Source organism: Podarcis liolepis, assembly GCF_965112155.1.
Source record: "Podarcis liolepis genome assembly, chromosome: 4".
Taxonomy (NCBI): Eukaryota; Metazoa; Chordata; class Lepidosauria; order Squamata; family Lacertidae; genus Podarcis; species Podarcis liolepis.
In genome coordinates, this window is record NC_139558.1 from 41,889,830 (window position 1) to 41,916,981 (window position 27,152).

The 27,152-nt window shown below is 41.8% G+C and overlaps 2 protein-coding genes and 1 long non-coding RNA gene across 13 annotated transcripts in view; 2 read left to right on the forward strand and 1 right to left on the reverse strand.

The window, feature by feature from the left end:
* NHS (NHS actin remodeling regulator) overlaps window positions 1–9,792 on the forward strand; it is a 236,975-nt gene extending 227,183 nt beyond the window's left edge. For all 5 annotated transcript variants that reach the window (XM_083501794.1, XM_083501793.1, XM_083501796.1 and 2 more), the window contains 3 exons: window positions 114–3,089; window positions 3,493–3,619; window positions 4,620–9,792. In XM_083501794.1, coding sequence (XP_083357920.1) covers window positions 114–3,089; window positions 3,493–3,619; window positions 4,620–5,256 — 3,740 coding nt within the window. In that variant the 3' untranslated portion in view covers window positions 5,257–9,792. The remainder of the gene's footprint in view (window positions 1–113; window positions 3,090–3,492; window positions 3,620–4,619) is intronic.
* On the reverse strand, window positions 5,423–11,830 carry LOC310706385. The gene is made up of 4 exons (XR_014525814.1): window positions 11,698–11,830; window positions 11,405–11,659; window positions 9,962–10,103; window positions 5,423–7,132 (listed from the first exon to the last, which is right to left on the reverse strand). It is a non-coding gene; the product is annotated as an uncharacterized lncRNA (long non-coding RNA).
* On the forward strand, window positions 11,733–26,310 carry BEND2 (BEN domain containing 2). 7 transcript variants are annotated; one of them, XM_083501897.1, is made up of 12 exons: window positions 11,733–11,863; window positions 14,606–14,737; window positions 15,059–15,207; window positions 15,861–15,929; window positions 16,086–16,160; window positions 16,426–16,530; window positions 17,812–18,592; window positions 19,299–19,499; window positions 21,404–21,525; window positions 21,978–22,167; window positions 22,742–22,945; window positions 23,987–26,310. In XM_083501897.1, the coding sequence occupies exons 1-12, from the start codon at window positions 11,851–11,853 to the stop codon at window positions 24,175–24,177; spliced, it is 2,232 nt and encodes a 743-aa protein (XP_083358023.1). In that variant the 5' UTR covers window positions 11,733–11,850; the 3' UTR covers window positions 24,178–26,310. The 7 variants fall into 7 exon arrangements, with proteins under 7 accessions (XP_083358023.1, XP_083358028.1, XP_083358024.1 ...); XM_083501902.1 differs by having other exon boundaries at window positions 22,859–22,945; XM_083501898.1 differs by lacking the exon at window positions 11,733–11,863 and adding an exon at window positions 12,099–12,413.
* The last annotated feature ends 842 nt before the right edge of the window (window positions 26,311–27,152 follow it).

The window sequence follows — 27,152 nt, forward strand, 5'->3', positions numbered from 1 at the left end:
GCTTGGGCAGGGAGGAGAAAAACCCTATGTGATGCATTTTTAAGGCCAATGTAAGGGACATAGCTTGTCAGCCAACTGAAATGGTGCCTCACAGAGTTTTGTGTGTGTCCTAGATTCTGACGAATCACCCGTAGCAAGAGAGCGGAATGTGATTGTGCATGCAAATCCAGACTTCTCTAATAACGTCAACAGGAGGTCAGGTACCAGAGACTCTGAGTGCCAGACAGAAGAAATCCTTATTGCTGCTCCATCCCGGAGAAGAATTCGAGCTCAGAGGGGTCAGAGCGTAGTAGCCTCCCTGTCTCACTCAGCTGGCAACATACTGGTGCTGACAGACAATGGTGACCCCATGTTTACAACATCAGTAAGCAACCGCATCAGATCTAGGAGTCTTCCTCGTGAAGGTGCTAGAGCCAATGAAGGGGACCACAACTCTGGTGCCAAAATGTCAGCATACGATGCAGAACACTTTCTAGCAAGCCAAGAAAGGATCTCCACAAAGAGTAAAGATGTCATCAATACCCAGTGTTCACAAGAACACCATCCCATAGGTTTAACTTGTTCTCAGCATCTTCATAGTCCAGACTGTAATTCAAATGAGAGGGGGAGGTCAAGGTTGTCAAGGATGGCAGATTCTGGAAGCTGTGATATTTCATCAAACTCTGATACCTTTGGAAGTCCCATTCACTCCATCTCCACAGCTGGGGTTCTTCTTAGCAGTCACATGGACCAGAAAGATGATCACCAGTCATCCAGTGGGAACTGGAGTGGAAGCAGCTCAACATGTCCTTCCCAAACATCCGAAACAATACCTCCTGCTGCCTCTCCCCCACTGACTGGTTCTTCACACTGTGATTCAGAATTATCCCTGAACATTGCCCCTAATGCCAATGAAGATTCTATTGTCTTCATAACCGAACACTACAGTGATCAGCTAGATAAAGTTAGAGGACACAGGACAAGTTCGTTCACTTCCACTGTAGCGGATCTACTCGATGACCCTAATAACAGCAACACGAGTGACAGTGAATGGAATTTCTTGCATCACCACCACGATGCATCCTGCCGCCAGGATTTCAGCCCTGAACGCCCCAAGACAGACAGTTTGGGATGTCCAAGTTTTACAAGCATGGCCACATACGATAGTTTTATAGAGAAGACACCATCAGAGAAAGCAGACAGTAGCTCACACTTTTCAGTTGACACTGAAGGCTATTATACCTCCATGCACTTTGACTGTGGTCTCAAGGGAACTAAAAGTTATATTTGTAACTATGCAGCTGTGGGCTCCGAGAGTGGCCAGAATGCAAGCGTTGCTTCCAATCTCACTAACTGCGCCTGGCAGGATTACGTAAACCATAGGAGGCAAGGAAAGCAGAGCATCTCTCTAAAGAAACCAAAGGCAAAGCCAGCCCCACCAAAACGCAGTTCATCTTTAAGGAAATCTGACAGCAGCATAGATCTTCCTGAGAAGAAAGAACCAAAGATAAGCAGTGGGCAGCAGCACATGCCTCACACTTCCAGGGAAATGAAGCTGCCCCTCGAGTTTTCAAACACACCTTCGAGAGCAGAAAACACTAGTCTGCCAAGCAAGCAGGAACTCGCCTGGGATAATCAGGAGGAGAGCGGATTAAAAGACCCTCCATTTGACACCATGGACATCCCATCCTTTAAAGACGAAGGTGCTGAACAATCCCACTATGCAGATCTCTGGCTTTTAAATGACTTGAAATCGAATGACCCTTATAGGTCTTTATCCAATTCTAGCACTGCTACGGGTACTACAGTCATAGAATGCATAAAGTCGCCAGAAAGTTCTGAATCACAAACATCACAGTCTGGATCAAGAGCCACCACTCCCTCCCTTCCTTCTGTTGAGAACGAGTTCAAATTGGCTTCCCCAGAAAAGTTGGCTGGCTTAGCTTCTCCTTCAAGTGGTTACTCAAGTCAGTCTGAAACACCAACATCATCTTTTCCTACAGCTTTCTTTTCTGGGCCCTTATCCCCAGGGGGGAGTAAAAGAAAGCCAAAAGTACCAGAAAGGAAGTCCTCATTACAACAGCCTTCCTCTAAAGATGGCAGCGTATCTCTAAACAAAGATCTAGAACTTCCAGTTATACCTCCTACTCATCTTGACCTAAGTGCTCTTCATAATGTCTTGAATAAACCATATGCTCACAGACACCAACTACATGCTTTTAATTACAATAAACCGAGTATGGTAGAAGAAGCACTGAACTCCAATCCTCCACAAGCCCTTGCAATCACACCTTCAGTTCTGAAGTCTGTACATCTTCGATCCATTAATAAGCCTGAAGAAGTGAAACAAAAAGATCATACAGAGCTCCATGTTCAAGGAAACACTTTATTGGTTACTGCCATTTCTGGTAAAATGAAGCCACATGTAAGCAAGAAGCAAATATCACGACAATACTCCATGGAAGAGGCCATTGTGTCCTATGTTGATGTTTCTCCAGTACAGATAACCCCAGAACAACTTCACATGGCTAACAGTTTGTCATTCAGTGAAAAGAATACCTGCAAACAGATGGTGACCTCAGGAAATGTGGGTGCTCCAACAGCTAAATATGTAACAGATAAAATGCATCGGGTTCATGATTTTTTACTAGAGAGTACGCTAAATAAAGCCTGTGGCAGTTCTGCTGAACCATTTCCACAAGGCTCAGATGACCTTTCAAGCAATTCTATTGGGAAAAGAACCACATATGGATCAGAGCAGGAGAGGAGTCTTGACCTTGTGCAGCTTCAGCAAGAATTACCTGCATACCGTGAACAAAAGTTGGAATACGAACCTATACATGAAACTATGTCCCAGTCTGGCCCCGCAGGTGGGGGAACAGACATTAGTCATCAGCTAAAGCATCGGCTTGATCCAAGTCAACATGATGACAAAGTGCCTGGGAATATCAGCTATGAATCAGAGATCTCAACTGTAGATTCACTCAGTGAAAAATCATCTGAGCAGGAAAACGAAATTGTGTCAGGTATTCCAACCAAAAGTGCCTCTGATGAGAGTGACAGCAGAGCAGCTGAGTCACAAAGGACCCCAGATGATGATGTCTTAAAAGGTACGTTCGTAACTATTTTTGTTCTGTTTTAGTGAGATGGCTTTCTGTGGTGGCAGTTCACAGAGATCAGCCAGATGACAGCTCCATTTATTTTAATGGAGCTTTGCCAATACTTTTCAGCAGAGAGAGAGAAAACGTACCATGCTTTGCAGAAATATATATATGTGTAGGAATGAATTTGCATTTCTTTTTATTTCAGTTCAGCTGTGAAAAGAGCAGTAACCCTTTATAACTAAGCATTATTTTGACAGATCATCCAATATTTAGACTAGATTGTCTAGTGCCTGTCATTATACTACCAGCTCCATTAATTGAGCAAGTAGATTACATTAACCAGCTCTATTGTAACGTGTGGGAAAGTGTTTGATTAAGTCTCAGTAGGTCTTCTCTTTTTGTTCTGAAGAATCTTCCCCAAGTGATGATTCCATATTCTCACCCTTAAGTGAAGATTCTCAAGCTGAAGCAGAAGAAGCTTTTGTGTCTCCAAATAAGCCTCGAACAACAGAGGATCTATTTGCAGTTATTCACCGGTAAGCTCATTTTAGGGTTATTAAAAACAGCAAATGTGCTATTTTCATGGCAATAGGAATAGACCTAAAGTAAATCAATCAACTATTCAGAGCAGCGGTGATAAACTACTAGCTTTGAAATGTGGATTCTTCAATCTACTGCACAGGAATGTTTGTAATGGTCTTCATGAAATGCCTCATTTATGTTTTTCTAGTTGTCATTCATGAGCAACAACCTTGTTACTGGGAGTTAAACTGAGGACAGGGTGAAGGAAAAATTGGATCAACAGGTCCAAGTAGCAGTCAAGAGAGGAAACAGGAATGGGAGAGGCTGACTTTCCAAACCTGGTGCAGACATAGCGGATTTGCAATAAAACCTCTTCCAGCTGCTGTTAAGAACCTGCTCTGAAGACGACATGAGGGCTGTGTAAATGCATGGACATATGCACGTATATGCAGTGCTTTCTTCTGGGGGGACGGGGACGCAGGGTTACGCATACACCTAAACAATTTGTGAATCTAAGTTTGGCTTCATTGAGGGGCAGTATTTCAATAGGAGTAGGAAAATGAGAGTATACCTAAACGTTTTTTTAGGGGGGGAAAGCACTGCATATATGTATGAGATCTGCAATAGCACTGCTAGGTCTCCCCGCCCCCTACTTGTTTTTGAGGCAGGACAGAAATTATTTTCAGATTCCTATGCTGGTCAGAAGCTCATCCCCCTCTCTACTGAAAGGAGGGCAGGGAGCTGTGTGAAGCCTGACCCTTGGAATCCTAGTCATCACCCTTGTGATTTCTGAGCCTGTTAGGCATTGCTCACCTATATTTGTTTCTCCTGTAAATGCACAGATGCAGAAGCCATTATACTGTACTGGTAAATATATTAATATAGTTCAGTTTTATAGAGGACGCTGTTTACTGTCTATATAATTGCAAATATCTTGTGATCTCGCTCAGCAAAAACAGTATGAGATAGGTATCAAAGCTGTGAATATGATGGCTTCTTCCCTCCCCATTACAGCTCAAAAAGGAAAGTTCTTGGAAGAAAGGACTCTGGAGAGGTTTCTGCAAGGAACAGATTGAGAGCTTCATCTAGTACTAGCAGCGTGTCTTCTAGTGCCAGCAACACATCACCTGCGGCTTCAACTAATGTTCCGCCTACAACTGGTGCAGCAAGTCCAGCAAGCAGTCAGCGATCTCCTGGGCTTATTTACAGAAACGCCAAAAAGTCCAACACATCTAATGAAGAATTCAAACTGTTGCTCCTGAAAAAGGGCAGCCGTTCTGATTCTAGCTACAGGATGTCAGCCACAGAGATACTAAAGAGCCCTATTTCACCCAAATCTCCTGGAGAACTAATTGGGGATGCTCTTCAAAATGCTGATGAGTCTCCCCAAGCCTCATCAAGTGCCGAGGCATTAGCTCCTCTCTCTCCTTCCACTCCGAGAATGAATGCAGAAGGGATTTCCTCAAAAAGCTTTCCAACATCAGCATCTTCAAGAGTGGGGCGGTCACGGGCACCCCCGGCAGCCAGCAGTAGCCGCTACAGTGTCCGCTGCAGACTGTACAACACCCCGATGCAAGCCATTTCCGAAGGAGAGACTGAGAATTCTGACGGCAGTCCTCATGATGATCGATCTTCTCAGAGTTCCACATAGGCTACACCTGGGCCAGAGCACACTTCTGACTGTTAAATGGGAGGACTCTGCAATCACTTGGCTCACCTGACTATAAAAGGCCAATTCTGTAGCAGTCAAATATCATGCAGGGCAATATTGATGCTTGAAAATGCTAAGGGTTGCTTAAGAGACTGGGAGATGAGAAGATGATCTGTAGCTATTTATTACTTCACATTTTTCTATAAGTAGAAATTTACTAAATGGTTAACTTTCATTTCATTTGTTTCTCATTGTCATGTTTCTCATTGTCAATGTAGATTTACATTATCCAATTTTCAGAATTCCCTCTGCCCCTCCAAAGATGTCATTTAGGATCAAAAACATTACCTTCACTGTTGTGCTTCCCTAGGGAAAAAACATTAAATTGCTTGAGGAATTGGTATTTTTTTACATTAAAATGAACAGAAACAAAATTTAGAAGAAATGAACAAAACAGATGTACATATCCATATTTTTGATAAACATGTGTAAATAGAATTATCAGAGAGAAAATTGGTTGGTGGCAAACGATAACCTTGTTGAAAGACAAAAAAAGGATTAAAAATGGTACTGACTGTATTCTGTGAATACAATTTTAATATCAAACATAATTTACATATCTACCACTTGTAATTGAATAATGAAAGCCTCTAACACAATTTTAACCCTTTAATTTGGGAAAATCTGAATAAAATATTATTATAAGATTAATTTGATATTATCTGATCAATTTTCTTTCCAAAAGTGCTGTTCCAAACAAGCTAATTTTGAAGAGCAGCTTGTGGAAAGAGGCTTATTTGCAGGCACTACAAATACAAACTGTTTATAAACCAGATTTGCAGTTGAGGCTTCTCCCAACCCCCTGCCAAGAATCTAGAGAAGTGTAGTTAGTCAAACTGTAGTTGGTAAAATGAGAATAATATCAGTCTCTTAAATCAAGTTAATCCTATTGTCTCTTCCCAGACATCTTCCTCCCCATCGTATCTGGCAACCTATGGGGAGTGCAATTTATATAGCAAGAAAGGCTCACAAAGATGATTCCCTCAGTGTGACTTCCTTTGCATGTAAACAGCAAAATTCAGAAGCATGGGGCGGCAGGGACTTAGCAGTCCAAAGGTTGCCCACACATGCCATAGAGATTCGTAGCCCCATTACACAACTACAACTCCAGGATTTCTTGGGGGAAGCCACATCTGTTAAACGGATTTAAGTTTCTAGTGCCTCCATAACCATAACAACAACAAGAACAATTGTTCGGGTAAAAAGCACACTTTAAATGGGAAAATAAACACCTCCCCCTCTTCTAAATGCAAAATATGAGCTGTCAGACTTTACTCTGATGTTTGACACTTAATTTGAACAATGACTGTAAAGAGGGGGCAAGTATAAGGAAATGTTTTCATATTACTACTACTACTAGGCTGTTGGGTGACCTAGTCATAACCTGGTAACGTAAATCTTGAAACAAGATTAGTTTCATGTTCATAAAATAAATAACTATTAAGCATGCAACAAATGCTCTTGATTCATCAATAAAATTGTGTAACAACTTTTCAGTGAAGCTTTGTGCGGACAACATTCATGCTACCTAAATATTTAGAAAATGACACTGTGAAAAAAATAGCTGAGAAATAGGTGTATGTATGCATACTTTATATAGCTTACTAAACTTGGAATGGGGAAGCTCTTTGGTCTATTACGCCAGCCACATACAACTCAGTTTCTTTTGGTCCTGGCTTTACCAGAAATGCTTAACAGGGTGGGAATATATAGTGGGTGGGGTGGAAAAGGAATCCAAGCAAATACTTTGAATAAATGAAGGCAGGGAAACAAAAGCTGGATTACTTGAAGTTACTTGAATTTTCTTGTCGGAAAACTAGGAGCAAAAACAAATTGATATGAGATCAAGTACAACAGGGGTTTTAAAAAACACACTCATATGCACAAAACAATGTCACTATTTTTAGAATAGAATATTTTCCATAGATGCATCAGTTTCCCCATTGCAATAGACTCCAAAATCAAATAGACATTCAGGCCCAGTTTTCTAAAATGCAGTCCATTGATATTAACTGTGGAATACAAATGCTGGAAGGTTTAGTGCTGAGGGCAGTTTTAAGGAGGAATGTGTTGTGCAGTACAGATTGAATCAAATGGCAGAATTAAGTTGATAGTCACTAGTAAGTCTACAAGTAAGTTGGCTTCAAGCAGAAATAAGTTTACTAGGAATTTAGAAGGGGTGGAAAGCAGAGGGAGGATTACTTTTTAGTTTGCTCATAAGGATAAGCTTAAATATATTGTTTGTAGTTTAAATGATTGAGCAAATAACAAGATTCAAAATTAGTCACAAATTGTTGAAGTTCATCTTCATCAGGAGCTCGTGAAAAATATACAAGGTTTTCTTTTTTTAGGTTTTCTTATAGTCCTCCAGTGTGGCAAAAGATGAATGGTAAGCATGTGTGTAAAAAGACTAGTGAGAACAGGAAATCACTGGCCCAATTCTAAAATTTGCCATGCTGGCAAATAAAGATTTAGGATGGGCCATCTGCACTTCTGAGCCAGTATGTTGTCACTAACTATGACAACATTCTGGCGCACTGCAGAGATGTTATGGAGGCAGAGTAGGCAGATACGCTGGGACAGACATTTAGGATCTGGACTGCTATAAGCAAAACCTAACCTAAATGTTTGGTAGGGATGTGTAATAGAGAGGTGTTAGTTAGTATTACAAGCAAGTCTAATGGTGCAATCCTATGCATGTTGTCTCAGAAGTAAGTCCCATAAAGTTAAATGGGACTTACTCCCAGGAAATGTATTCAGGATTGCAGCCTAATAGAGCTACTAAGCAAGCTCTAAAAAGTGGTCAAAAAGCAAGTGAAGTAGAAAGCATTAGTGGGTTGACAAGATTCATGTAGTTTAAAAAAAAGAAAAGAACAATATAATAAATTTGATATAGGAGGCACAAGTGCCATTTGAGGCCACTCTCAATTACTGCCAGAGTACCCTTACAAACTCCTGATGCTAAGACAACTGAGTCTTAACTCTTGGTGCTAACAATGGAGCATCACCAATGGCATTGCTTCAGTGTCACAGGCAGAAATATCACCACCACGTGTTTAGGATCCAAGTGCCAAATTCATTTGTTTAAAAAATGCTAATGTGTTTTATAGCAAAACTGTTCTAGAAAACAGCTGAATTGGTTTCTCCAAGATGTCAGTCTTGTAGGTGCCATCCACAGTGCATTGAGGCTGGCGAACGCTTCCATTGTGGATAACACTCCAAGGCATTTAATGATTTCGTATTGATACCACAGAGAGCTATATAAATATAGAGAGATATATTTAAAAAAGTACATGCAACTTGAATTAGAAGGCAGTGAAACACCTTCTTATGTAATGCTCACAAAACTATCATATAAAAAACTTATTTTGTTTACTCAAAAATCTATGACAAAGTTTTTCTATTTTCTATTTATCAGATTAAAAGCCCAAATGAATATGGATTGTAAATCCACTTTAAAATATATATATTGGCAAACAACCCCTGATTCAGCAATAGATGGTTGGCAAATGGAGCTCTGCTGCCCACAAGGGTTGCTCCCCTTAGAACTGAGGATGGGACATAACTTTATGCACACAGTGATGCCCTTTCATTGACGTTAATGGGAATAACCAGCAATAGCTCCTTGCCTGTGTATGAGTGCATAGATCTCTGGACCAGGGTGACAAAATTTGGAGATAAAAACAACCTAAATCAGCAATCTTATGCACGCTTTCCTGAGAGCATGCCCCAATGAATGCAGTGGGACTTACTTCCAAGTAAACATGCATAGGATTGTGCTCACAAGTAGTGTCTTCAGAGCCCTCAAAACACATCCCATCTTGAAACAGGGTATAAACACGTAAGTAATTTGTGAGCCATCATTCCAACTTGCAATTATGTTGTTTGCACTGATGTTACAAGAATGGTTTTTGAAGTTATGCAGCTGTTTGTTTGATCTTTTCTTTCAATAACATTTTTTCTTTCCTATTTTAATATTGTGGGAGCATAGAGAATATGGATTAGCTGAAGCAAATAAAGCATATGTTTGCATTTGCCAAAGGTCACTGATAGAGTGCATTTGCTGCAATTGTGGCAGATTTAGAGAAATACTGTAGGTTATGACTTAAAAGTAAAAAAAAAAAAAACCAATTAAGAAGGTTACAGTGTAACTATTTTGGTACTATCACCAGTTCATGCTGGCAGAAGAGACAATGGTTTATGGACTTGCATCCATTTTGTATTTTTGTAATATTTGTAAATATGAACTTTTTAAATTGTTGCGAAGATGGTTTCTTTTGTAAAATGTTTTCAAAGTTTACATTAAATCCAAGCCTTTGTATATTTTAGAGCTGTGCAACACTTTAAGTCTTGTATTTATTTTTAGTAAAAACAGTGACAGTTTCATTGTGAACCCCCTCTCTAAAATGTGTCAGAAAAGTTTGATTATCTAGGAAGTGTGTATAGAAATGGCAAATAAACGTGACTGCAATTAAACTGCTCCATTCTCTTCACTTCAATCAATGCAAGAGCTGCACTGCTGGGTCAGCCCTAAAGGTCTGCCTGATCCAACATCCCCTTTCCTACCACAGCCAACCAAATGTCTCTGGGAAGCTCACAAACAGGGGCATGAAAGCAACAGTCGTTCCTTACAGTTGCTGCTTACCAGATTGTGCTTCAAATGTATGCCTCTTCTAAATCCAGAAGGAGACTACAGCTCTCCTGATCTATCGCCAACGGTAAGTCATATAGTACAGTCCTCTGTATGTCTGCTCAGAAGGAAGCTCCATCCATTGTGTTCAGTGGGACTTACCGCCAAGTACATGAGAACATGATTGCAGCAGACTCCTCCAAGGATTTGTCTAATCCCCTTTTAAAGCCACCTAAACTATAGGCCAGGGATAGCCAATGTGGTGTCCTCCAGATGTTAGACTACAACTCCCATCATCCCTCCCCATTGCTTATGCTGGCTGGGGCTGGTGGGTATTGTAGTCCAAAAACTTCTGGGGGAAACCACATTGGCTACTCTTGCTATAGGTCATCATAATCTATTGTGGAACCAGATTCCACAAATTCATTATGCATTGTTCAGAATTCATCTTTGCTCAGTATTATAATGTAGGAGTTTTGGATGAGGACCATTAGATGCAAGTTAAGATCCCAACTCGGCCACAAAGCATTTCTAATAGATACGTGCTAAAAACAAGAAAATTAAGCAGAGGGTAAAGTTACACAAGTGTTCATCAACCAATAGCAGAGCCCCAGCTTCATACCACTTGCACACACCGTCACCTTTATTATTCTGAATTTACTATTGCTATACCCAACCCTGAGCACTTGTGATATCAAACAAAACAAAAAAATCAAACTAAAACACCAAAACCAGTTTCTTAAAAGCTATTTTACTCAGATTTTATTTTGTCCTTTTGTACCATTCCAAGTATAAATGGTCCACTTCCAGGGTATATGCAATCATATGCAAGTTTAGTCAGACTCGGAAGCCTCACTGTCTTCAACAGGCCTTGCTCTCTAGCGAATGACTTCAGGATTCAAGCCTTTGTTCAAGTTATTGCTTACTCAACATGCAGTGGCTTGTGTGCTGTTAAGGCTAGCTACGGTCAAAAAGTTTGAAATCTAGATTTTAAGGCTTTCACTGCTACAAATAATCTCTGAAAGAAAGCCCCACTAATCACACATCGGTTCCCATAGTTTCCCTTTTATGTCTGTCTTGTCAGGAATCAAAAACAAAATCAATTTGTGATCAAAAATGCTTACATACGCTTCAGGTTAAGAACAGTTTCAGGTTAAGATCGGACTTCCGGAACGAATTAAGTATTTAACCTGAGGTACCACTGTACTATGGGAAGGAGGATACTTGAAAAGAACTCACAACATACACCAAGGGATCTTATTTTACCATTTTGAATGTAAGTACTTATGAAAATTGCAGGTGGCAAGCACGAGCTTAAAAGAGGCACATTTGCTAACTCAGGGAAGCCTCTCCTAAGATAATGTCTACTACAACATCTGAAAACAGTGAGAGAACACTTCATGCTCTGTAAGTATTTGCTTATAGGCAAGCAACTTTGCGAGCCCATTCACCTGAAACTCACATAATCAAGGTACTGGTTTCTTTCATTCCTTGAATCCCTCTGCAATCCCCTCACAACCGAACCAAGTGAGAGCGAGGGAACAGTGGCGCTGCCAGCGACGGCTGCATGTGCCGCAGAAAAAAGAGCCTGTTGAACGTGCGCTTGCCGTCACCACATCCTGAAATCTCGTGGGGTGGGAGAGGCGACGGAGGGAAGGGCGCTCTCTCAAGGCCGTTTCCCGCAAACGCTGTAAGGGACAGGCGAAGCCACCACTTCAACGCCCCCTCCCTCGGCCGCCCGTTTGGCAGACGCGCCCAAGTCCCTACTGCGCAGCCGCAAGGGTAACCGAAACTGTTTTGTGCCTCACGTCGCGGCAGCCGCTTCCGCGTCCCGACTCCGGGTCTGTTCCGTCGCTGGGCCTCGCTGTCCGCGGCTCCCCTCCCTCCTCCTCTCTTTCGGCACCATGTCTGCGAAAGGTAAGAAGCTACGGACAGGGAGCCGGGAGCCCACCCGCCGCCTGGCCGCACGCGCAAACAAGAAACGTTTCCAACGGCTGGACGCGCAAACGGCCGTTGCTCAAGCAGCCGAGCCGTTCGCGAGGAGCCACCTCCGTGTTGATCTCTTATTGGCCCGCTTCGTGCTCAGCGGCGCTGCTATTGCGCAGCGCGCTTGTCTGTCAGCGTTACGTCGGCGCTTGTTGGGGGGGGGAGTAACCAAGGCTGCTTGAGATTAACGGGCGGGGGAAACGAGGCCAGGCTTGAGGGGATTTCTTTGGCTGGCGAATAAAACCTTATTGAACTGAGGGGATAAATGAAAGCTCGCTATCTTGGTGAGCGCGGAGTGTGGGGAGGACGCGAGCGCCCACCTTCTGTAGCTGTGCCACGCGAAGGAACTGAGCATGTACGAAAATGCTTCCCTCGCCACTGCGCGTGCGCGTGCGTTGGCGTTGAAGAACACCGGGAAGCCGTTTGCACGGCAGGTGGCTCGAGGAAGCCGTTCTCGTGCGGAGGGGGCGGGGAGACGCAGGTCTGTTTCCCCCTGTGCTCGATGGGGCACAAGACTGCAGCCACCCTGAGCAGTCTTACGCGTGTTTCTTCAGAAGTGAGCATCGCTCAGTTGTGTGTACAAAGGCAGCGCAGTCGTCCCTCTAAACTTTAAAGCTGAGAGTAAAAGGGCCGTTCTGACTGCGCAGACAGTGCCGGATTTACGTATAAGCTAAACGAGCTATAGCTTAGGGCCCCACTCTCTTGGGGGGCCCCAAAAAATTTAAAGGGGGAAAAATCTGGATGTACATATCCAAAATATAAGATAAAAAACAAATAAAATAAAACCTACATACAGCAACAGTGTTTTGTGTTGTCTAGGCTCCTAACTGTTATGTGCAAATGGCTTTAGATACCTATTAGGTCCATAAATTACCATATAGCATATATTCAACACACAAAAACAGCGACAATTTGTTGTTGACAAAGGACAGCTGGACATATAAAGGGCCCGTTACCTTCAGTAGCTTAGGGCCTCATCAAACCTAAAACCAGCCCTGTGCTCAGAACAGCAGCTTCCTCAGAGTTGCAGAAATTATACCTTTGTGGTGTGCTTAATTTTCCTATAATTTTGTAAGGTGTCTTTGAAAACAAGAATGGAAAGGTGAAATTATTCCATCCAAAGGTGCTTAATTTTTTCCCTTTCATTTCCAAACTGTTATTTCAAACAATTATTTAAACAAATAAAATAAAATGAGGACATCCAGACAGTATCCCAAAGAGCCAGTGGTGGGAGTTCATACCAAGAAATTGTCTCACACCTACGTTGAACACAAAAGTTAAAACATAGTGGTTACTGTGATCACTTTTTTAAAAATGAGGAAGTATTAGGCCATGTATTGTCATTCTAACACCAGAAACAAGGCAGCTGCATAGACCTGCTTTGCAGCATAAAAAATAAAGTGTCGGGGTGTGTGTTTAGTACAAACATTTTTCCCTTTAAAAAAGAGGGGGTTTCCCCCACAAAAGCATTGAATGGAGCCACATTGAATGGTACAGCTGTCATCTTTGTCCTGATGTCTTTTTCTTTGGCTGTCATTGATCCTTGGGTTTTGTGTCCTTAAAAGAGGTAGACTTATTCTTGTGATAAAATTTAAGTGCTTCATACCTAATGATAGGGTACTGTAAGTCTTAGCATCCAGTAAGACATTTCATTAACTCCTATTTTATGTATCCAGGTCAAACTAGGATTCTGTGCTTTGCTCAATAGATTGCTGAGAGTGGGGAGAATCTACTCAGGAGACAATTAGGAACATAATTGGGCATGCATGTGCTTTGCATAATCTAAAAGTCAAATGAACACATCATCCTTTCCAATATGACCACTGGAAAGTCTTGTTTTTGTTTTTTTGCCCGAAGCCTCCCTCCTAAAATAAAAAGAGAGGCAAGGGAAAAGTGAAGCAAGCGCAGCTCTAATAGGTACAAAGTGAAATGTACCCCAAACAATTAATAAGGAAGTAAATGAATGATGCAAGACCTGGGTCCAATCCACAATCCAGCATTCCCTCCACCAAGTACAGTACAGTGCTGATTCTTGGTTTTGTGTGATGCACACAATGCATGCTCCAACCTTCTGCCCTAACTTCTGCCCCTTTATTTTGTGATATTTCAGGCTACTTTTAAGATCAACTTATTGCATTGTTCTTTTACTGTGTGTTTCCATATGAATCAGCTGCACACAATTATTGCTATTATAACTGCGAGTCTCTTCAAACCTGCAAAACAGGTTCACTACACTTTCCCCCTGCCCCACCTCATCTTTACTCTTTAACCTCGGGTGAATGAGAATTAATCTGTGGGAATGAAGTTTTATTCTCGGTGACTGGATGGTCATAACTGCTTGGGAGGAGCAGTACTTATCAATGTGCAGCTGTGCTTAATTTGAAAGCCACTTTCTCTAGACCTTCACTTTCCATGTGGAAAGTGGAGGTTTGTGATTGTAGTACAAGTCAACCGAATCCCTCCATTAACTTGAATGGGCGGGGGGGGGGGGGAGAAGGCTGCTTTATTTACGTTATGTTAAATTATAAAGTAGAGTAGACATAAAATCTACTATATGGCTCAATAAAAGGCTTTTATTGTAGATACATTGGGCTGTTGGGCTTATACAGAGAAGTGTAAACTACTGTACTTAATAACATCTAATTTATCTCCCTTGCTGTGTACATGTTTTAGGCTATATTGCAGTGCATGCTGAAGATGATGACAACACTGTAATAATTGATGATTCAGAAATGGAAGATACAGAAAATGGACCTGAAACTCAAGGGAAGTGTGATGGTCGCTATGTAACTCATCTTACATATGGTAATTATGTTTAATTTCATTTTGAAAGATGATTATGACTTTTCATATAGGGGGTTCAGCGTTGTTATCTAGGGAAGCATAATTTTTGTCTGGCCTTGGTACTGTAGCCAAGCCAAAACTTGTGACCCCCAGATTTCTACCCTTCCAGTGCTAGATTTGAAATCTTACCCACAGCGAATCAAATTTTCTGGAAATACTTTTTAAATGTAGCATTCTATGAGAATACTAATTAATTGGGATAGTGAGGTATAAAACTAAATTAAATCTTTCTTGAGTGGTATCTAAGGCATTATTAAGACACTGCCTAACTTACATTTTTAGAAGGTAATGAAGATTTATTGGATATAGAGGAGCAAGCTGGATCACAGGAAAATCTTTCAACAAGTGCGCCAAGGCTCAGTCGCAATCCAGAACAAATGGAATTAGTTTATTTACGTAAAAGGCGCCGACTTGCATCCTCTCTAATGGGGGTAAGTATATTCCAATAAATTACTTGTACAGTGGTACCTCAGATTAAGAACTTAATTCGGGTCACAGAGATTCTAGGGTTTTAGGGGTTGTTTTTTAAGTAGACTGCAAAAGACTGAAATCAGCTTATCCCAGCATTAAAATACAGTGGACGCTCGGGTTGCGAACGTGATCCGTGCGGGATGCACATTCGCAACCCGCAGTGGCACGTCTGCGCACGCGCAGATTGTGATTTGGCCCTTCTGCACATGCTAGACCTCCAAACCCCGGAAGTAACCCGTTCCGGTACTTCCGGGTTTCAGCGGTCTGTAACCCAAAAAAACGCAACCTGAAGCGTCTGTAACCCGAGGTATGACTGTATAAACTTTTATCGAATAACTGACACAAAAATATAACAATTCAAACTGTTTCTATAAGCCCTGCTTACTGTCTTTCTATGAACTATTAGTATCTGTGGAGCACATTGATCGTTTCCATGTAATGAATTTCTTATCCACAGCGTGGCACCAGCGTTCTGCTTTTCTTAACAAAACTGAGTATGGATTAAAATCATTTTTCTTAGTCAGCCCACGGAACAATAATAACAAATGATTATAAGTGCCATATCAGTTATAATTTATGTTATTTATATTCTTTATTTCAATATTTTTATTAGATGAGAGCCAAAGAGCCTGAATATGAAGATGGAGATGTTATTTATGAATATGACCCTGATGATGAATGTGTATGTATACTTCCAAAAATAATTTATAGCTTCTCTGCAGGAGGAACTGCGCAAATTAAAATATTGCTTTCTTTTAAATTTGAGAGCTTTATTTTATCATTTTTGTTTCCAATTATTCCTGTGACTAGGGTTACATTTTCATTGTCTTTACACTAGGGGAGTGTTGTATCTGAAGCTTCATGTGCAGGAGATCAGCAGAAAACTCTTATGGAAGTCCTTAATTATTGTCAGGTACTGTGCCGTCCTTCATTGTTTGTTTGAGAAGCCATTTGCCATGGATAGGGAATGTGTGGCCCTCCAAATGTCATTACACCATCACCATTGGCTGGGATAGACAGGAGTTTAAGTCCAGCAACTTCTGGTTCTCCATTCTTGCTTTTATAAGTTCTTCCAAAGCAAGGTCTGTTTAGGCACCAGTTTCTTGGTGTTCTCCCTTGAGTTCCAGCTGGCTTTGAATCTCTCTTCCAATCTGACATAAATAAATGTATGTTTGCAGGCCATGTATGATGCCATTCTGAAACTGGATGAGAAATTTGAGAGCCTTCATCGCAAGGTCTCAGAAATGCAACACACCCGGTTAAAGCCTTTACTTTTAAAACCAGTGAGTATTAAATTGCTGTAGTTGCAATTAGTTTTTGTTGATATTTTGTTAATTTTCTAATTGTCTTTAATGGTGTTTTTCTTATTGTGTTTCATGGTGATTTAAAAATGGCATTAAGCTTCTAATCTGGCCATGCACTAGAGCAGGGATGGGCCAGTATAGCCAATGGTCAGGGGTGATTGGAGCTGTAGTCTAACAGTATCTCTAGGGCACAGGTCCCCCATCCCTGTGTTAGGATACTGCCAGGGAGACAAAGGCCATCATGACTCCACGTCGTCTCAGGACGATCCATCAATCTCCCATAGATACAGTATCAGTCAATTAGCGACACGAGCCTCGGAAATAGCTGTCCACATCCCAGGACTCATGCACGCCCTTTTCGCAGGGTTCGCACAACGAAAGATGCACTCAGGAGAGCAGCATATTTACAGCTTTATTCAGCGTTGGTCAGAACAAAGGAAGAACATGACTGCCTGCCTGCGTGTCAAGGCAACAGAGAGAAACAAAAACTATATACAAAAGCAGAAACTTCCTGTGAGCCGGAAGTACGCAGGCTGTGACTCACAACAGCCTGTCCTTTTTAAGGTGGAACGGAAATATCCTAACATCCTGTGCATCCCTAACCCTGTACCAGAGGCACATAACTGTGTACAGCTTGGGATAGCACAGTACATCTAACAGGGGCCATGTTTGGTTTCTATTACAATGCAAGATATAGTAATAAGAAAACACTGCACAAAAACATAAACCTAATGTTTGTATATAAAAGGCTAGCCTATATTGTATAACTTTTTTCAAAGTTGCTGAAATAACTTTATATAGCTTGAGCTACAAATACAGTGGTACCTCGGGTTACATACGCTTCAGGTTACAAACGCTTCAGGTTACAGACTTCACTAACCCAGAAATAGTGCTTCGGGTTAAGAACTTTGCTTCAGAATGAGAACAGAAATCGTGCTCCGGCGGCATGGCAGCAGCAGGAGGCCCCATTAGCTAAAGTGGTGCTTCAGGTTAAGAACAGTTTCAGGTTAAGTACGGACCTCCAGAACGAATAAAGTACTTAACCCGAGGTACCACTGTAGACTATGATTAAGATGGCTAACAAAACATGATGCAAAACAAATCTGAACATATAAAATCAGTTCCGTTCAAAGCACAGCATTTGAGTACTCCTGCCTCCAGTATGTCCTCACCTGATAATCTCCACTTTTTCAAATGGGGCTAATGCCAAGCAGTGTGGCAAAATGAAGTGTTTGCTCAATGTTTTTCTCTCCTTTTCAGAGGCCACTTAGGTTTACGTACAGAAGTCCTAGAAATCTCTTACCTGGAAAAATCAGAATCCAGAAGGCAACAGAAAGAAAACCAAGTCAGATCTTACCCCCTGGGCATGGATGTCAGAGCCAACCCATGAAGGTTAAGCTACAAAGAGCTCCTATTTTGACCAGATCTGCAGTTAAGCCAGTTCCACACACCCTTCAACCTGAATCACAGCCCCCTGTGCACAGGCAGAGTCCACCACTTCCTACAATTGTTTCCACCCGTTCACTGTGTCCCCCATTCAACGTGGCTAGTGACATGCCTAATATTCCTTCACAAACCAATCTAGCCAATGAAAGCTCTGTCACTGTGGCATCTTTGGCAATAGCCTCACCAGTGGTGTCATCAGTAGCATCTACACCACCAGCAGCTAATTTGGAGAGAAACAACAGGACAGTGACTAACAAAACTTCACCTGGAAGTAGAAGTATTCGTAATGAGCCACCCTCGTCATCTTCTGTTTCTGCCAGTTCAGCAGTTGCCTCTAGTCGTTTACTGAATGCACCAGTTACAGCTAATAAGATGCGTGACCTTCCTTCACAAGCTAGTCTTTCAACTACACAAGCTAGTCTTTCAACTACTGATGGTCCAGTTCAGGTAGAATCTTCAGCTGTACCCTCACCAGTGATATTACCTGAAACCAGTTTGGAGAGGAAAAAAACGTTGGTAACTTACAGAACTTCAACCGGTGGTACAGATATTAGTAATGAGGTACCCTCTTCTTCTTCTATGAGTCATAATTTTGGTGAGTTACAGTTTTCATAAGAATAATGTGTTTAGCTCTTAATTCCTTCTTTAATTCCACTCTTTTGCATGCACAGGGATTCTTCCATTAAACTGAAAAGGTAGCCACCCACTGTTTCTCATAGCACCAATGTTCTGCTTTCTCACTTCCTGCTCCATAAAGGCATCCCTATTGTACCTGCCCTTTGGTATGCCCACAAGGGCATAATGGCAGGTTGTATTTTCATAGCAGCCACTATCCTCCAACAATTTCCCTGTCCATCACTCAGCCTGGCACTGTTTTAAAAGGTGCTTCTGTGTTGCATCCTTTTCCTTTTCTTTTTTTATTGAGTGTTATTCTTTTGACTGAATATTTAGGAGACTTTCCCTACAGCTCACTGAAGTTTGCAACCAGACTGCAAGGATGGTTAGCATTACTATCTGGGTAGAAATAATACTGCACTACTGTTATTTGTGAAAAGAGCAGGGATGGGGAAGTTCATGTGCTGCAGGAGAAGGGGTAAGGAGTCTGTGGCCCATTCCCAGTTTCTTAATCATGGTTAAGAGATTAGAAAAATTATGTCTTTACTGAATGGGGGGGGGGGGGCTTCCAAAAACGTGGGCCATGTCTGTGAAATGTTAGAAGCCCAGAATGGCACTTTGGAGGACTTGCAGTGGGTGCAGTGCAATTTTGTTTTAATACTCTTCTAATATTTTCCTTTATCTAGAGTTCATTGGTGATCCAAAGCGGAATGTGAAAGTCCTTGGCAACTATTTGATGAAAGCATGGCAAAAGACCGTGCCAAAGTATGCTGCACGCTACTTGGTCCGGGTTTTGTTCCCAAAAGAAACATTGCTATGCAGTGTTATGGGTACAAGGGCTCGAGGACGCAGGACGCTAGACCCAAACAAGGTCGCTGCAATCAGAGGTATGTCACGCGGTAGCGGAGCAAGGTGGGGGCAGTCCGCCCTGGGTGTCACCCCTGAGGGGGGTGACATCGCCGGGAGCGGCGCCCCCCAGGACGCTCACCGCCGTCTGATGTCACACTGGTTTAAGAGAAGGGGTTAGATTTTCAACCCTTGGTAGTTCCTTAGGCCAGAACTACATAATAAGACTCAGACAGGGTTTCCAGTTTTATGTTTTCTTCCAATATTTAGATAGAGTAGAACAGTAGGTAGGAAGTAGCCAAGAAGAAAAGTGCTTAATCATTTCCCTGCCAGTTCTCATCCACAATTCCTTCTCTCTCAAGTGGTTTTCTCCTTTCCCCCCCAGCTGCCTAGAACAACAGAAAGAAATATGGCTAGGAGACAATGGAAAGGGGGAGAATAGTGAATAGGAGAAGGTTTAAACTCCACCCTCGCTGGGCACTTTTTCTCCTCTTTCCCTAATGTTGCCTTTAACTTGCAAGTATGATTATACTTGCAAGTATCAAAAAACTGCATGTTTTCATACATTCACACACACAAAATGGCAGTTCCTATTGCAACTGGAGCAAACAAATTAGCCTAATGGTATACATGCACTTAATTCAGTTCAGATGAAATATGGTTTTCTTTGCTTTAGGAAATATTCTTAACATATTTTACTACCTAATCGCCTTTGTCTGGTTAGAATCAGGTAATCAGTATTTATTTTCATAAATATTTCAATTTACACAAGCTCTCAAAATGGATACTCTCATGGGCTCTCACTTGTGGGGTGCCTCAGGGTTCTGTCTTCTCCCCCATGCTTTTCAACATCTACATGCAGCTGCTGGGAGAGATCATCCTGGGGTTTGGACTCGGTGTCCATCAATATGTGGATGATACCCAGCTCTACCTCTCTTTCAAATCAGAACCAGTGAAGGTGGTGAAGGTCCTGTGTGAGTGTCTGGAGGCGGTTGGAGGATGGATGGCAGCTAACAGATTGAGGTTAAATCCTGACAAGACAGAAGTACTGTTTTGGGGGAACAGGAGGCGGGCTGGTGTGGAAGACTTCCTGGTCCTAAATGAGGTAACTGTGCCCCTGAAGGTCTAGGTGCGCAGCCTGGGAGTCATTTTGGATTCGCAGCTGTCCCTGGAGGCACAGGTCAATTCTGTGTCCAGGGCAGCTGTTTACCAGCTTCATCTGGTACGCAGGCTGAGACCCTATCTGCCCACGGACTGTCTCACCAGAGTGGTGCATGGTCTGGTTCTCTTTCGCTTGGACTACTGCAATGCGCTCTACATGGGGCTACCTTTGAAGGTGACCCGGAAACTACAACTAATCCAGAATGCGTCAGCTAGACTGGTGACTGGGAGCGCCCACCGAGACCACATAACACCAGTCTTGAAAGACCTACATTGGCTCCCAGTACATTTCCGAGCACAATTCAAATGTTGGTGTGGACCTTTAAAGCCCTAAACGGCCTTGCTCCAGTATACCTGAAGGAGCATCTCCACCCCCATCGTTCTACCCGGACACTGAGATCCAGCGCCGAGGGCCTTCTGGCAGTTCCTTCACTGCGAGAAGCCAAGTTACAGGGAATCAGGCAGAGGGCCTTCTTGGTAGTGGCACCCACCCTGTGGAACGCCCTCCCACCAGATTTCAAGGAGAGCAACTACTACCAGACTTTTAGAAGACATCTGAAGGCAGCCCTGTTTAGGGAAGCTTTTAATGTTTGATGGATTACTGTATTTTAGTATTTTGTTGGAAGCCACCCAAAGTGGCTTGGGGAAGCCCAGCCAGATGGGCGGGGTATTATTATTATTATTATTATTATTATTATTCAATGGTTTGTTTAAAACAGAAGTGCGGTGTTTCATAGTAACATAAGTGTGCTTTAAAAAATAATAATTGTGTTTTTGAATGCAGAATTTCTTGCTGCTTATTTCCCAAGTTATGATCTAAGTGAGCGTGGGAAAGACTGGAAAACCTGTATTACAAATGTGAATGCAATGATCCGCTGCTTACGTTATGAAAGCAAAACAAGTCCAGTAAGTTTCTTTCTTTGTGTTGACGCCTCTATAAACACATCCTAGCCCGGACTGCATTTCTCTGAAAGCAATTATTTTAAGTTTGAAATCAGAAGTTAATAATAAACGCTGAAACCCAGAAAGTATTAAGGATGTTTCAGGCCCATTGATACAAAATATTTATAGATCTCTAGTTACTGAAGTAGTGATTCACGGCCATTGCTTCAAATGTTTCAAATTGAATAGAGAATTTACAGAAGAATGCCTACCTCTTTTGCTACTGTGTCACTGCTATTGCCAAGAGCAAAAATAACGTACCTTACTCAATTGAAAATACTATGAAATAAAATAATAGACAATATTGTTCTTGCTTTAATTCATTTAAGTTTCTTCCTTATGATATTTGTAGAAGTTTATCACTGCATTTTTACATTAGTTATGGAAATATTCCTCCCTGCTACATTGCTTCCTAGATCACTGAGGGAAAAGAGAAAGCTCCTGAAGCTCCAGACACATCCATGTGTGTAGATTTAATTGATATTGGGGAAGAGAGTGACATCAATTCTCAAACCAGTTCAATATCAAACCAGCTTCAGAATTCAACAGGGGATAATAATAAAACCGCACCTTCTTCCAGTGAACCACCTTCTTTAGAGCCAATGGGTAAGCTGCTGAGCCTTTGTTTTCTATGTCAGAACTGTGCAAGCCATATGCAGAATTCAAACACTGTAAACCAGTCCTCCAGGCATTTAAAAACCTGCATTTCCCCCCTTGTCTGTCTAAGAGGGAAAGAATGGGGGTGGGGCGATCAAGCAGCTTGCAGAGCATAGTGGCTGGTGGGTTATACCTAGCTGGGTAGCTCACAAGTTAAATTAGACTTTTAGCAGTCTGATAAATCGTCCTTCATTTTTTCCCTGCTTCAGTTTAGACTGAGCATGCAGGCATGGGTTTGTTTTAGTTACCTACTTTAGGCATTTCAGAAATATAGAATTATGAGGAATCTGCTCATTGTAGAGACAGAACTCTTCATTTTTAATCAGTTTTGAAAACAAACATGAAACCATTCCACTTAGAACAAAACAGGATAGTTAGATTTCTAAGCTTTTTAGATGGTCCCTGCTTTCAGACTGACAATCTTAGGGCTGACATTTGTCAACCATTCTTGAGCCATTCTGCTTAAAGAACAGGGTTTGAAATCTTTTTCATAATAATAATAATAAAAATGCCTCCTCTCTAGCACACCTTGGGAACCCATCAAGGAATGTCCAGTTGCCCTTTTCAGTTATTTTTGCAGCCAAGGGAAAAACTCGGCCAGAACTTTCAGCACGCTACCTGATACGTCATCTGTTCACAGAGAATATCCTGATAAAAAGCAATGTGTATGGCAACCTGGACCGTGGCACACATCCACTGGACTGCAACAAAATAAATGCTCTTAGAGGTCAGTAATGGTTTCAATAGGAGAGATGCAGACTGCAATCCCTAAAGGCAATTTAACGGGAGAGTAAACCCCCCATGGAATTCAGTGCAATTTGGTTCTGATCAGACATTATATAGGACTGAGCTGTCAGGCTGTGAAATATTTATTCAAATATTTATAAACTGCTCTTTAACAAGATATATCAGGGTGGTATACAAAATATTGTAAAATCAGCAAATGTATCCAGAAGATTTAAAACATTAATAAAACATCAGGAGATACTGGTTGGTGAAAAAGAAATTCATATTGTGGAGCTCTGTCTAAACAAGACCTCTTTCAGAATATGTCTAAAAGGAGGCAGGGAAGCTTCCTGGCAAACCTCTACTTGTAGGGCGTTCCACAGCAGGGCTTGCCACTTTCAAGGTTTGGTCTTTACTGCATAGGCCAACCAAATCTCAGGCCAACCCACCAGAAGTGCCCCATCAAGAGGTTTCAGTGATCAAGGTGGAATTGTTACAATAATGGCAGCATCGAAATTGCTACAGTGTCAAGTAACTTTATCCTCAAAATAATGGACCAAATGGTCAAAGGAGGCCTCCAAATGCTTGTCCCCACCTACACATGAGACCAGATTCCTGATGGTCTGTAAGAGCTCTGCTGGATGATTACTAGAGGCTGTGAAGTAGGACTTCTTTGCTGCCCTTATTGCCACACGGTAGGTCCAATTATGTGCCCTAATCTGTGCTCAGTCAGCTTTGGAGCGAGTTCTGTGCCACCATCTTCCATCCTGTTTCATCACAAGCTGCTCCCTAGGATACCAGGGCTCCACAGCACCAGAGGAGCAATCATGTTGATGAGGCTCTTCCAAAAGGCATTTACTGCTCATTTGTAGGATTCCTGATTTAGTAGTTGCTTGTCAGAAGCAGTTACGGGTACTGTAGGATTCTCTCTTCAAAGTAGGATGCCTTTAATTTACCTAATCTGAACAGTGTATAACTCAATACTTACTAAGCAATATAAAACTTGAATAAACAATTTGTAACTTGCTTTTTTTATTATTAGACTTTCTGCAAGAGACTTACCCATCTTTTGAGCTGAAGGAAACTGGATATGACTGGAAAGCATGTGTTGCAGCTATAAACAGCACAATTCGCAGCCTGAGATTTGACCATAAAAAGGCCTCATCTGGAGTCCAAAGCAAAGTGTCAGCTAAACCACCTCCACTGTCACGAAGTTCAAAATGTTCCCTGTGAAACCCTGTCGCAGTATTAACAATATAAAAGCAACTTTCTAGTCTGTCAGCCATAACTATGTTAGATGTAGCCTCTGCTACAGTCACAGTGGACTTTTTTCAAGATGTGGTACAATAGTTTATTTTCAGTAGCTGTCAACTGGAGAGTTTTAGTATTCTTAACAAAATGAAATTTAGTAGATCAGAGTAAGAATTTTGTTTCTATCTTGTGTCAGTGATGCTTCTGTCTGCTGTAGAGGATGACAGGCATTAAGGAAACTCATCCTCAATGCACAGTGTCTTCTGCTGAGAAATGCTATTCCTAAGAGAAATTACCTGCAAATGGTATGTGCGTGTTAGTTACACTGGACATGGGCTACAAGGTAGAATACAGTGGTACCTTGGTTCTCAAACGCCGAAAACCCAGAAGTGTGTGTTGCGGTTTTCGAATGTTTTTCAGAAGCTGAACGTCCGATGTGGCTGTCGGCTATTGTTTCCAGGGCGCCTGCACCAGAAGCTGTGCCTTGGTTTTTGAACATTTCAGAAGTCAAACGGACTTCCGGAATGGATTAAGTTTGGCACTTTTGTTTTTGCTATTTATTTCGTGTTTTTGTTTTTGAGGCTTTTTCGGTTAATTTGTTTTTGTGACTGTGTGGAACCCAGTTCAGCTACTGATGGATTGACTGAGTGACTGCAGAAATGGATAAAAGCCCCCCATGCAAACAATGACTATCATCAGTGAAGCTAAGAATATATATTTTTAAATATTAAAAAAAATAAAATTTATCATCTACAATACTGTCTTATTTATTTTATAGTACAGTACACTGATTATTGCTTTCCTTTTATGGATCAATGGTCTTGTTAGATAGTAAAATTCATGTTAAATTGCTGTTTTAGGATTATTTTAAAAGTCTAGAATGGATTAATCTGTTTTGCATTGCTTTCTATGGGAAAGCGCCCCTTGGTTTTGGAATGCTTTGGTTTTAGAACGGACTTCCGGAACAGATTGAGTTTGGAAACCAAGGTACCACTGTAATGGAAGCCCAAGGAGGAGCACAAAGTGGATGTTTTCCTGTGTTTTTGAAGGAATACAAGTTCTCTGTGGATTAATTCCTTGTGCATCTACACCAGGGTGGCTAGCCTACTTTCTGATGTGTAAATTTTTCACATGGGGTATAATTTTAATTGGGGAGCACTTTCAATACATAGTGAAATGTTGTACAATATCAGAAAGTGAATCATGCCGAGGGAGCGGTAGCAGATATCCACAACTGAATAAAGGACCAAAAAATGCTAACTTCTTTTTCCTGGAACCAAAACTGGTTTGTACCAGTCGTGAACTGGCAGGACGAAGGGGAGAAGAAAGGGGTGTAGCTGGGATGGGGACACACTGGGGCAAGCAGGGGGTGGGGAAAGAAGTATCCACAGGGTGACGGAGGGGATAGGGGTCAGTGCACAGGAACCAGCAGAGGAACCCCTGTCTCCCTGAACATGGTGGGCTCTGAGTGGGAGTGGCACTCTAGGAGGCTGAGGCAGGCAAGGGCCTATAGCTCACTAGCTGGCCAGGTGGAGCTTGCTAGCTAGCTCTGGGAGGAAGTGTGTGATTCCTCAGCTGGAGTAGGCTTGGAACAGGTGACGGTCACATGCCTCATCAAGCCCAGGTGCTGCAATCAGCATGCAAAGTACAAAAGGGAAGCAGAGCTGAGGGGCTGTGTCTGCTCAGCTGCTCATGTTGGTGGGCCTTGGCTTGGATGGTCATGGATGTCTACAGGACTGTGCTTTGGGTTTGACTCTGGACTGTATCCTGACTGCTGGACTTCAGACTTGACTACTTGGATTGACATCTGGACTGTGTTTCCTGACTTTTGGACTTTGCTTGACCCCAGGACTTTGGACTTGACATACTGACTTGCTGCCAGGTAGGCCAGGGGTTCAGGACATCACCTCACATTTGAATATGATGTAAGGATGATAGCTAGGCACATATTTTTGATAAAGTAGAACATTTTTATTGTGGGTTTCAGTTCTCGTTTAGAATAGGTTTTGTCTGACATTTCTGCATAAATATTCTGGAATATTTATTATAAACTAGAAATGAGTTTTCTTCCTTTTTGTCTAATATAGCTCCAAGCTATTGCTTTCCAAGTTACAATCACCTGTCCCTGTCTTTTTCTTTTTTGTTATGTTGTTTACATTTAACACCTGGTAGTTTTATTTGATCATATTATGCAAACCAGCTTAGTTGAATGTGTACCATCTTTTATAGTTTTTTGGGATTATTTGGAGAAGTTTATATTTGTTTGCTCCTTAAGGCCTAAACTCATAGTTGCATTTACAGCCTCAGCTGAGCTCCTAATTATGCTGCAATAGCATTCACTTGTGAAGCCCTTCTATTTATTTAGTTATTTCAGACACTAGATCTGAAATTCCTAGAGGCTGGATCTTTCTCCTGGCTCAGAGAAGCTATATCTGGAGGTCAGCCACATGACTCTAGAACTGGTTTTTAGAGTGTGTCCATTAAAATGCCATTTATATATTTACAGTTCTTTGTCCCAATTTGCAAGCTTCATGTTCTACCTGAAAATACAATGGTGGGGCTGGGAATCTGAGTTATGATCAATGGCCATGTCCCGGCCATCCAGTTCTAGAAGTTGTTGGTGCCTACTTACTATGTTTGGAGTTTTCTGTTTAAAAGCTAGTAACACAAAATACCAAACTGAGGAAGCCAAGCCCTTCATAATTCCCCTTTTCAGATTAAAATAATTGCATTATGACAACATTATACAATCATTGGTCCTTATGTGACATTTAATACAATGCAAGAATGATGTACAGGCAACTCTCCATTTACCTAGGGGTTACATTCTGGGGCTCTACATTTAAGTGAAATCATGTCTATTGAGAACACCATTGAAAAAGCCTGCAAACTCCCTCTAAAGCTCTGGAAACCCTTGAAAAACCCTTTTAAAAAACCAGCAGCACTTACCAGATCCG